Source organism: Populus nigra, chromosome 14 (genome assembly GCF_951802175.1).
Source record: "Populus nigra chromosome 14, ddPopNigr1.1, whole genome shotgun sequence".
NCBI lineage: Eukaryota > Viridiplantae > Streptophyta > Magnoliopsida > Malpighiales > Salicaceae > Populus > Populus nigra.
In genome coordinates, this window is record NC_084865.1 from 15,072,112 (window position 1) to 15,083,683 (window position 11,572).

At 35.9% G+C, this 11,572-nt stretch overlaps 2 protein-coding genes across 2 annotated transcripts; both read left to right on the top strand.

Annotated features, from left to right (window-relative positions):
• Window positions 1-918: 918 nt before the first annotated feature.
• Window positions 919-5,910, top strand: LOC133672890 (transcription termination factor MTERF2, chloroplastic). Its single transcript, XM_062093448.1, has 7 exons — window positions 919-1,573; window positions 2,223-2,360; window positions 2,625-2,867; window positions 3,032-3,145; window positions 3,705-3,887; window positions 4,989-5,206; window positions 5,488-5,910. Exons 1-7 carry the CDS (start codon window positions 1,019-1,021, stop codon window positions 5,789-5,791), a joined length of 1,755 nt encoding a protein of 584 aa, XP_061949432.1. The 5' UTR covers window positions 919-1,018; the 3' UTR covers window positions 5,792-5,910.
• Window positions 5,911-10,120: 4,210 nt separating this feature from the next.
• LOC133672579 (FT-interacting protein 3-like) lies at window positions 10,121-11,434 on the top strand. The gene is made up of 6 exons (XM_062093025.1): window positions 10,121-10,328; window positions 10,404-10,630; window positions 10,719-10,846; window positions 10,956-11,089; window positions 11,183-11,277; window positions 11,357-11,434. Exons 1-6 carry the CDS (start codon window positions 10,121-10,123, stop codon window positions 11,432-11,434), a joined length of 870 nt encoding a protein of 289 aa, XP_061949009.1.
• Window positions 11,435-11,572: the final 138 nt, after the last annotated feature.

The window sequence follows — 11,572 nt, forward strand, 5'->3', positions numbered from 1 at the left end:
AAGCTGGGGAATTTGCATTGCTTTTGGTTTGCAATGGACATGCACTTACATACTTAGATTTTGTATACTTGTTCAGACATGAAAAGAACATGTTCAAAATGTATCGAATAAACACTTGAAACACTATTAGAAAATGTTTCTAACCAATACCTGCACTTTCTGCTACCTGGGAAACAGGAAAAAGAAAATCAAAATCCTCACTTAAACACACTCACCATAGTACCACAACACCCTAAACTACACCACTTCCATACATTTTAACGTGATCTCATTTTTTTCCTTTCAATTCTCAGTGAAAATAAATTTGATTACTAATTCCTAAGAGAAAATAAATTTAAGTACTTCCTTTATATGTTCAATTCTTATATTTCTTAATCCATTTATAATTCAGCGCTTCCTTTAGTTTCAAGTAAATTATTAAATTAAAGATGATTAAGAGATTATTTAATTGCTTTTATCCAACAGGGACTACTTAATCAATTAATTAACATAAGTTATAGTTAAATCAAAGAAAGTAATCTTTTTTTTTTTTAGAAAATCTAAAAAAAGCTTCCATCTACAGGTAGTTTCACTTTTATTTTCAAAAAAATTCTACAACAAATTTTTCTTTCATATTTTAGAAAATCTTAACCGAGTCTCTTCATCCTTAATAATAAGTAATCTAAATTTTATCTACAAAATATTTTATATCAAATTATACTCTCTCTTTTTCTTAAATAACATTATTTTGTAGGGTCGTTTTCTATTAAATAATTCTAACAGAAGGTATCGAACTTTTTGAGGGATGAAATTGATATAAAAATGTCTTTGAAGGTAAAAGTGATACTAATCCAATAGTTGGGGAACATGTTTGAAGTTTGCCCTTTTATTTTTTAATAACAACATATAACTCACTCTCATACCAATCAAAACGGCGTAGCAATAACATGCTTTCTCTTTGTCTCAGTCAGGGTTTTAGCCAGAGCAGGAAGAGCCTCGGGTTTTAGTTTTCGATGCAGCATCACTGCCCAGTTCAGCTATGACTACCAAATCCCTTTCAATCCCTCTGGACTTCCCATTCCCATCTCCAAAAGCTCACCCCCTTCCCACACTCCACCCCAAAATCCAATTCCCTTGTAAATTCCCTCTCTTTTCTCTCCCACAAAGAATCCAATTCCTTAGGAACCAATGCCCCCCCAAATGCCTAAACCCCAACGACAACAATAACCCAGTACCATACACCAGTCAACAAGAAGCCCACTTTACTGAAACCCAAGAAGCCATCTCTCAGTTTCTTCAAGAATTCGAAATCTCCGCAGCGGAATCCAACTCCATTGCTTTGAATTCTCCAAAATATGCTAAAATGTTGTTTGATAGTGTCAAGGATTTGGAAGAGTGGACTTCGTGGAAAAGTGGCGGGGATGGAAATGAATTTGCAACCTTGGGTTTTAAAGAGAAGGTAGCTTACATGGCAAAAGAGAAAGGTGATAATGGGAAAGTTGCTTTCTTGGAGAGTCTTGGATTAAGCTTGTCTTCTTCCATGAATGTTGCTCGGTACCTCCATGGAGAGTCACTTCCTAACCTTATTCACAAGGTAAAGTTTCAAACTTTGTGCTTCCTTTTCTCTCTCTTTTGAGTTAGTTGATAGTGAAGTCAGGCACTTTATGTAGTATGGATACACTATTGAACTGTCTTGTATCTTGGTGAAATAGAAAAGTGCAGTTGATTTGAATAGCAATTTTTTTGTTTTATGTTTACCGGAAAATGAATCGAAGTGACTTCTATAATTCATTTGAACTTTAAAATTTCCTTTTTTTTTTTTTTCTAAATGTATCTACAATCTACAAACTGTGGTTGATTAGATTATTCGAATAAGGATTTGTTCATATAACTACGAAGCTTCTGTTGATATTGCTATAATTGTCTAGTGGTTGCTTGTTAATCATTCCAGTGGTTAGTTGGCTAGTGAAAAAGCCCATGTAAGTAACTGAATTCATAAGGATAAGTCATATTAGTCATCTAAGCCTTGCTTTCCTACTGTTACTGTTTTGTTTCCCTATCATTGTACTTTGGCACCATGTGTCTTCATTTCAAAGATTGTGCTAGATAGAGAAGAATTCCATTGAATTAGTTGATCCTTTTCTTTTTCTTAGGAAAAGCTCCTTGCTTTTATTTATATGTGGATAAATATTTCTTTCTATTCATTCTGCAGAGTTGTTGCTTATTTTTTATTTGGCTTTTAGGTTAAGTATATGAAGGAAATACTATTTTCTGACAGTGATGATAAAAGGCTTGTTGGAAAATATGCTCGCTGTATGATGATGAACTTATCAATACCTATTGATGAAGACTTGCAGCAGACCTTGTCACTTTTTGAAAAGGTCAGGGTGGTTCTCTCTTCATTTAGAATGCGTATTATGAAAATCCTGCCTCTTACTGTAAAATTTTGGTTGAAAGAATTTTCCTTCATCTCCTTGGAGGGGTCTCTGTGTGCATGGTGAGGAGAGGGAGGCAATCCATGCAGCACTTTACCTCTTAAGCTGTAGCCCAAGGATTTGTTTTTTAAGAGGAACTGATGAGCTTAGCTGGGCATTGTTTTTTATTGGTTTCAGATTGTAAGATAAGCTTGCTGTGCTATGATGTAGGTTGAAGCAAGGCGTGGAGGTTTAGATATGTTGGGTTCTTCAGAAGTCACTTTTCGATGTCTAGTCGAATCATTTCCACGTATTCTTTTGTTGCCATTAGATTTGCACTTGAAGCCCATGGTGGAATTTCTTGAAAGTATTGGAGTCCCAAAGGAGCATATGAGGGAGATATTCCTATTATTTCCACCTGTTATAATCTGTGACATTACAGGCATTAATAGAAAAGTTCAGGCTCTCAAGAAGGTAACATTTCATGTGTGAAACAGGGAACACCATCTTTCTTGTGTTATATGTTTTAGTTTGTGCACTGAAACAGAGTAGCTTCATTAGATGGATTTTATGCTATCACTTTGTTTATATCTTGCCTTTCTGTGATATAAGAGAATTTTTTCATCCATTGGTTTCAGGTTTGGGCATTTGATAAAGATTTTGGTAAAATGCTTCTAAAATATCCATGGATTCTTTCAACAGCAATCCAGAAAAATTACAAGGAGATCGTTTCTTTCTTTCATATGCAGAAGGTAATATTGCGTAAGTTCATATTTGCTGATGCTGAACATTGGAGTTTGTTTCTGTTTCTTGTGTGATTTTTCCATAAAACCATGCTTACTTGCTGATGCTGAATTGCTCATACATTAGGATACATTAGGATCACGTACTTTTGGGGAAATATCATTCTAGATAATTCTGGATAATTGTTTGCTGTAAGAATATCAATGAAAATTGAAGGCCAAGGTTGTCTTAGCAAAGAAAAATATATAAAATACATGGTGCACCATGTAAGTTGTTATTCACTTCTTCTAAGTTAAGTGAAGGAAACAATAAAATGATTTCCAAACTAATTTAGATCAGTGTAACTAAACTCCTATTAAGTAATAGGTTTTGCTAGACATCTTTCATTCTTGTACCTCACTACCGTTATAAAATATGAGCATTCAGTAATACTTGTCCACTCATGCTTAATGTGTATATATGTATCTACTTATGTGCACACATATATGCTCCCTCCCTTTTTTTTCCTTCCAATTTTTGTTATTATGTTGATTAATAAAATAGTTGGTCTGTTATTACTGATATCAGGTAGACAAATCAAGTGTTGACACAGCAATAAGAAGCTGGCCTCACATATTAGGTTGTTCAACTAGCAAGCTTGAGGTAATGGTGGAACAGTTGGCTGAGTTGGGCATTAGAAACAAGAAGTTGGGTCAGGTTATTTCCAAGAGTCCTCAATTACTACTAAGAAAACCCCAAGAGTTTCTCCAGGTATGCAATTACTAATTTTTATTCTAGTTTAACATGAAAAAACACATTTGGCAATCAACAACATCATTGTGATCTTTGCTGTTTTATTAGTTTTTAGATCAGTTTCTTAGTTGGATGCTCTATATTCCTAAATATTTTTGGTTTCTAAGGAAATCAACAAGTATTAATCCGTGATAAAAATCAAGGTCCCCGCTCATGGAATGGCTGTCGAATTTTCACATGGATTTTTGGATTCACAGAGAGAGAGAGGGAGAGGGAGAGGGATATTCTTTTTTTTGTGTGCGCGCGCAAGCACACAGAGATGGATATATGTATATGTGTATTCTCTTCTTTTTTTTGTGCATAATGAGACCTTGAATGACAAATTGGAAAATGGACAAAGAAGGGGGGAACATAATGCTTGCGAAATTATATAGGAAAAAATCAACAAGATGTGTGGAACTGACAACCACAAAACTACAACGCCTTCTGGGAAATCCTGCAAAGAAGTTGGCTGGTGCTGCTGCTGCATCTCAGCCTTATGGAGGAATAAGTAGCCATCAGGGCCAATTATGTCTTATGTCAGTAGTAAGATTGACATCATAGCTGGGGTGGGGAATATCAATGGTTTGACTCAGCTATCAAAGAGAAGACAAATGAAAAATAATGGATAAAAAGCATAACTGGATGATCAACTACTATTCGCTGTGAAACAATTGGCTTTCACACTTCAGTATTGCTAAAGGTTTAGCTCTTGATTTATTTTTTGGATATTTTAAGATGGCTCTAAGGAGCCTGGTTCAAGCTCAAGTTTCAAATGAGCAAATTAGCTGCAGGCTCTGCTAGTTAGCCTGTGAGATTTAGCAACATGTTTATTGAAATCTTAAAATTTTGAATTATTGTAACCAAACCCTGTAACATGCCATAGAATCCAAGTGCTTCTTTAGGTTTCCCTGTGGTATAGCTTGTTCCCAAAGTTTTTAAACTTGAATGAAAAGTAAAACAATGTCGTTGATACCTTTTATCTGGGAACTGGGAGGAAACATTCATGATACAAGTGCATTGTTCTGTCTGCACTTTTCTTTCTTGAATATAACAAAATGCTAATACTATAACGAACAGGTGGTTTTGTTTTTGGAAGATCTCGGATTTGATCGTGAAACTGTGGGACAGGTAGCCAGTCGCTGTCCTGAGATTTTTGCTGCAAGCATTGAGAAAACTCTGAAGAAGAAGATTGAATTCCTAGATCGAATTGGTGTTTCTAAAGACCATCTTCCTCGTGTTATTAAGAAATACCCTGAGCTTCTTGTCTCTGATGTCAACCGAACTATACTTCCTCGGTAATGCCTTTATCCTGATATCCTCTATTAGATTGTCACATCTTCCTCGGGTTTCTTTCTGAGTGCCCGGGTCACATTAGTTCCCCCATCCAGAGATTGTTTAGTTTACATATCAATTATTCAGTACTAAGTTCTTGAGAGATAGGCCATTCCAGTGCTCAAGTTCTGGGGCTGGAACCTAATGTTTATCATTGCTATGTATTACTCAGAATTTCACTCCATGAGTCATGTCAAAGCTCTCTTGAACTGTGTTTTTTACTAATTGGACTGCATGGTGGCAGGATGAAATACTTAAAGGATGTGGGACTGTCGAAGAAGGATATCGCTTTCATGGTCCGCAGGTTCTCTCCTTTACTAGGGTACAGCATAGATGAGGTTTTGAGACCGAAGTATGAATTCCTTGTGAACACCATGAAAAAACCGGTGGAAGATGTAGTGGGTTACCCGCGGTATTTCAGTTACTCATTGGAGAAGAAGATAATGCCCAGATTCTGGGTGCTAAAGGGAAGGAATATTGAATGTAGCTTAAAAGATATGCTTGCAAAAAATGATGAGGAATTCGCTGCTGATTTTATGGGTTTTTGAGGGATGCATGTTGCCCCCTTCCCCTCATCACTGAACTGTTAGGTAGTGGTGTATCATAATAGTTGTTTCTCTGTAAATAGCACACCACAGTAAATGAAGAAAAGGTTTTATCCCTGTTAGCTTTTTCCAAGTAACTGATACCAGCATGCTTGCTTTACTTTGTTCCCACAAGTAATCACGTAGCGGCCCAAAATTCTGTTGGCTGCTTAACCCTACTGGCCTGCCTGCTTGGCTCGAGAGTTCTGTTTTTCAGTAGTTTGAACTTGGAACTTGTTCCCACAAGTAATCTCTGCTGGTCTCAAGTTTTAGCCTGTACTATCTTTAGTGGCCGTCCTATACCTATATCCTATATAGAAGTGATGATTTCTCTGGTAGGTAAAAATTGTAATGCATAAGAAATGTCCCTTTTCTTTTCTACAATATTTTTATTATAATGCAATCAAAAATTAACATAGATGTACAAAATAAATCAAGCACAAGAATCAATTCACCTTTTCTTTCTATGGTCCTGTTCTCTTATAAACTGATGGTCCAGAAATTCAATATATATATATATATTCACATGAAGAAAAATGTTGTATTTTTCCTTTTTTAAGGAGTTTTACCTTTTGATAACCTCTCCCATATTCTATAGTTGGGCTTAATATGGGTAGGTTTTGAACTTACGGCACGACTTCAAAAAAATACTAGTATATATTAGGGTCTGCACCTTTCTTTATCATTAAAAACCGTTTTTTCTCCCTCTTTTTCTCTGAACTCTCTTTGATTTTGTTGAGATTTAGAGGTCAGTCTGTTTCTATTTTCAGGTTTGGAATCTTAAATTATTGTTCTAATTTTCTTTTTCCATTTAATTGTTTTTTTTTAAAGTAGTTTTACTTTTTAATAACCTCTCACATGTTCTAGATGGGCTTAATACTGGCCGAGTTTTGAACTTAGAGCACAGCTCCAAAAAAATACTACCATATATTAGGGCCCCGTTTGTTTGCAGGAAAGTAGTTTCCTTTTGAAAAGTGAATTCCTGTGAAAGTGAATTCCAGAAAAGTGAATTCCGGGAAAGTATTTTCCGATGTTTGGTAGTGTAATGGAAAATAAGTTGGAAAACACTTTCCAGTGTTTGGTTATGTTATGGAAAATGAGCTGGAAAATAACTTATTAATGTTTTATTTTTTCAAGTTTATTAAAATAATGAGGAACAAATCTTACAAATTAAAAAGTTGAATGAGAATGAAATTGAAAAAAAAATATAATTTCATAAATTATCTCAAATAAAATAAATAATAATCAAAATAATAGAGATCAAATCTAAAAAATTAAAAAAAATAAAAGGTGAAGAAATTAAAATAATAATAATTAACATTTCATAAATTATTTTAAATAAAATAAGTAAAAATCAAAAGAATGAGGATCAAATTTGATAGACAAAAAATTTCAATAAAAAAATGATAAGGAAAAAGCAAATAGCAATTATAAAAATAAGGACCAAAATTAATATAAAAATTAAATTTTAAGAGAAGAAATTGAAAAATAAATATTCAAAACAAATTATATATAGCAATCAAAAGTTTGAGGATCAAATTTGATATAATCAGCAAATAATGACATTTCTAAATTTTTCACAACTTCCGGAAAGTGTTTTCCGCCCAAATTTTTCAGGAAAACACTTTCCTGAAAACCAAGCTAAATTTTCCTTTGACTGGAAAGTGTTTTCCATTGACCAACTTTTCCAATGGCAAACAAACACATGAAAGTTTGGAAAGTGGTTTCCCGGAAATCACTTTCCGGAAAACAAACACAAATTTTTCTTTGACTGGAAAGTGTTTTCCGTTGACCGAAAAGTGTTTCCGTTGACCAGAAAGTATTTTCCGTTGACCGGAAAGTGTTTTTCGTTGACCAACTTTCCTAGTGGCAAACAAACACAGGAAAGTTTGGAAAGTGATTTTCCGGAAAATGAATTCCGGGAAACAAACATGGCCTAGGACTCACATACCTTTCCTTAACGTTAAAAACCGTTTTTCCTCCCTCTCTCTCTCTCTGAAGTCTCTTTGGTTTTGTTGAGATTTAGAGGTTAATCGGGAGATTTTCATTTTTGTTTTCAGTTTTTGAATCTTAAATTATTGTTCTAATTTTCTTTTTTCACTTAATTTTTCCCATAACTGGTCTCTTTGTTTTGCATCTTTTTAATGGTGTCTATTACAAATATCAATATTCAAGGTCTCGACTGTGCGTGTATTTTTATAGTGATTAAGAAGAATTTAGTCACAAATGCAGCATTTTGAAAACAGGGTTTGATTAATTATTACCGATAAATGATTATTTAATTATTATTTCTTGTGTTATGATCTTGAGCAGGAAGGAATTAATTTGAAAGGGGCATTATATGATTGTGGAGTTATTTAAAAATGGGGTCTGTCGTTACTCAAGCCGCTAATGGAATTGGAGGTGTTGTTGGAAATGCTTTTGCGGTTCCGATCAAGACTCTATTCGGCGTTTCATGCGAGTATGTATTAGCACTATAATTCTCTTAATGATTTTGTTCTATTTTTCAAAAGTTTGATGATTTTGTTCCAGATGATGCTGCATGCATCATGGCATTTCCTAGTTTGAATCTGCAGGGATGTTTGTTCAGGACCATGGGACTTAATTTGTTTCATCGAACACTTATGCGTCTCAGATCTGTTGAAACTGTTGATGATATTTGCCCTCTCCTATATGAGTAATCTTTTTGTTTTCTTTTGTTTTATCATCTATACAAATCTTCAGCATAAAGTGAATGATTTCATGTCTTGTTTTTATGACTTGCAGCTTTGATGTTCTTCTACCTACTGTTCAAGATTGGGGTTTGCTAATGCATAGGAAGAAGCCTTTGCAAGATGTGTTGGGCTGCATGTGAGACATACTGGTTTGCTTTAAAAGATATTGCCTGTTTCTTATGGCACAAGTTGAAGAACACAAAGCGGGTGAATAGATGCTGACGATTCCGAGACATCGAAGCTGGCTACATTTCAAGTTCAGAAACTGATTTTTCAAAAGATTATCATCATTTGGGTAGAAAACGCAAGTCAGCAATGGAAAGAAGAAAAATCTGCTCGCGGTCTTGGAGGCCTCTCCATCCTTCAAGCAGGTTTGGCAGTCGAAATAACAACCATCGGCAGCACCATCAACACCATGTCAGGTTGAAGACTAGGGAAATCTCTGTTCATGTCAAGGGTGGATTGCGAAGACTAAGGAGTTCAAGACAATTTCAGTTAGCTAGATTAAGAAATCCTCGAAGAAACATGGGAATGTTCAAAAGATAACGACTTAGATGATTATATTAATGAAATTTTCACTAGATCATGGTGATGGTGTTCCTGAAAATTCATATTTATTTGTTAATATAGGTGCTAAAACCGACTTTAAAAGAAGGTTAAAATCTTAGTATCGCCGGATTGAACTTTTAAATTGAAAAAAGTTCCTTGTTAATTGCCAGCAGAGACACTCCTATTCCTCAATGTAAGCCCTCACATGTTCATGGAGAAAGGGAGAAAAAAGCAGAGAGGGGAGAGGATTATAGATTATGCAAATTATAAGTAAATAATTTGCTCTCCACTTATTATGCTTCCAATAATATTTCGTCGTTGAGCCCTATACCTAAGTATGTATATGACTCGGCTTTTATTTATTTCTTGCCCAAAAAAAATTATATGGAGTAAGAGATGATTTACCATAATTAAAGTAGGAAAAATAAAAAACTTTCAAAATGATTTACCTCCTAGAAAACTTCCCCATCTCTATTTTTCTGACCAAAAGACTTGGGTGTTCTGCTTGGCTTCTCCTTCTCTGGTAAGTAAACATATACAACCTCTTTGTTTTAGGGTTTTTTGTATCTTGTTTATCATTAAAACCAAATACCTTAGCCTAGCTAGTACTTTGATCTTCACCCTGAAAAATTCCATTTATAAGCGAATGCAAACAAACATTCAACAATATGTATACTTGTTTGTTTGGTTGGCCTTAGGATGTAAGATATGCAATTCTGTCCTGTAAATACCACGTTTATTTTCATTGAATTGAATAACTTCATGCATGTTTTCTGGCTTCTTTGATGATGGTTTTATAAATGATAGTATATGCATGAGTTATCCCATTTTGACCATGAAATCTGGCAATGACATTCTCAGGCATTCAAAACTTTCGCAGAGGCCTGCAATCTGCGTATAATTGATACTAATTTTCTTTTGAAAGGTTTGTTCACAGGTATAAAATGTCTAGCTGGAAATAAAGATGCCATACTAGGCAGTACTGGTTGCCTTTTTTATTTTTCCTTCATAATTCTTGTAGCTTGAGAAAATGTCTCCGAAAGAGAAACCAAAAGAGGACTACACCCTCGAGGCGACATCATCTAATAGTGGTGGAAGGAGAGCCATAGGCAATGACAAGCGTGCCCTAGTTGAGCAAAGACAGTTTCTGTATGTTAGAATTGTGAGAGCTAATGGCTTGCCAGCAAACAATGTGACTGACACTTGCAACCCTTTCGTTGGGCTAAAGATTGGAAACAGCATGCGAACAACCAGACATTTTGAGCATACATCGAACCCAGAATAAAGGAACCAATTCTTTGCTTTCACAAAAGATAGGCTTCAGGGTGGGAGATTAGAGACCATGGTGAAGGATATGAAATCCTTCAATTTGGGCGATATTCCTACATGGTTTCCACCAGATGGTCCATTGGCTCCACGGTGGTATAGATTGGAGGATCGCAGTGGGGTCAAGGTTGCGGGAGAGTTGCCGTTAACTGTTTGGATGGGGAATCAAGATGATGATGCTTTTCCGGTTGCTTGGCATTCTGATGCAGCTGCTGTTAGTGGAAAGCGTGTCAAACACTCGTTCTACTGTAAACAAGTCTCCTAGACTTTGGTATCTTAGAATTCAAGTGATTTAAGCACAGGATTTGGCACCTACAGACAAGAATAGGAAGCCCGAAGCTTATGCCAAGGCTATTCTTGGGAACTTCGTTTTGAGGACTACAGTTTCAAAAGATAAGAGTCTGAATCCTACTTGGGATGAGGAAGTGATGCTTGTTGCAGCAGAGCCAATTTGATGATCCTTCGATTTTAAGTGTGAAGGATAGGATAGGAGCCAGCAAGGAGGTATGTTTATGGAGGTCTGTAATTCCTTTGTACAGAGTGGAGAAGAGATTGCTGACTGGACCTATTGGGTCTCAGTCGATTAATTTTGAGAGGTATGTTGTGGAGTGTGAAGAGCAGAAAAAAGTGAAAGTTTGCCTGTGGGCTTCATTTGAGGATCTTTTTAGATGGTGTGCGTCTTGTTTTTGAAGAACCAACTTACTACAGCAGTGATTTGAGGGCAACATCTCCCTAGTTATGACCAAAGAAAATTGGGGTATAGAAGGGTTGCTTCCTACGAAGTCCCGGGAAGGTTGTGGAGTCACCAATGCTGATGATCGCGCAGCGAAATATGGGGAGAAGTGGGATTTCTGCTCCAAGGTGGAACGAGGAAATGCTATTGGGAGTGTCCATGATCCTATTGGCTTTTTTTTTTTATATATATAATTGTCACTTACAGGGAGGGGATAAGAATGGAGGGATGAAGGATCCAAGACTCGGCAAGGATTCAGCTGTCTACTCTCGAGATGTCCTCTAGATTCAGTCTTTGATTTCACAGACGGCAAATAGACAAGGGGTGGTCAAATGGCTGCTATGTTATTTGGATTCCAGTGCGAACGTAGGCTACAGGTATGGATCCAAGTGTTCGCAGACATTTCAACCTGCAATCCCATGC

Excerpts from the sequence above, each read along its gene's own strand:
- LOC133672890 (XM_062093448.1), top strand. The coding sequence starts at position 1,019 with ATGACTACCAAATCCCTTTCAATCCCTCTGGACTTCCCATTCCCATCT. Across the intron at positions 2,868-3,031 it reads AAGTTCAGGCTCTCAAGAAG|GTTTGGGCATTTGATAAAGA; the intron begins GTAACATTTCAT and ends CATTGGTTTCAG. Across the intron at positions 5,207-5,487 it reads AACCGAACTATACTTCCTCG|GATGAAATACTTAAAGGATG; the intron begins GTAATGCCTTTA and ends GCATGGTGGCAG.
- LOC133672579 (XM_062093025.1), top strand. The coding sequence starts at position 10,121 with ATGTCTCCGAAAGAGAAACCAAAAGAGGACTACACCCTCGAGGCGACA. Across the intron at positions 10,329-10,403 it reads TGGGCTAAAGATTGGAAACA|ATAGGCTTCAGGGTGGGAGA; the intron begins GCATGCGAACAA and ends CTTTCACAAAAG. Across the intron at positions 10,631-10,718 it reads GGCATTCTGATGCAGCTGCT|GATTTGGCACCTACAGACAA; the intron begins GTTAGTGGAAAG and ends ATTTAAGCACAG.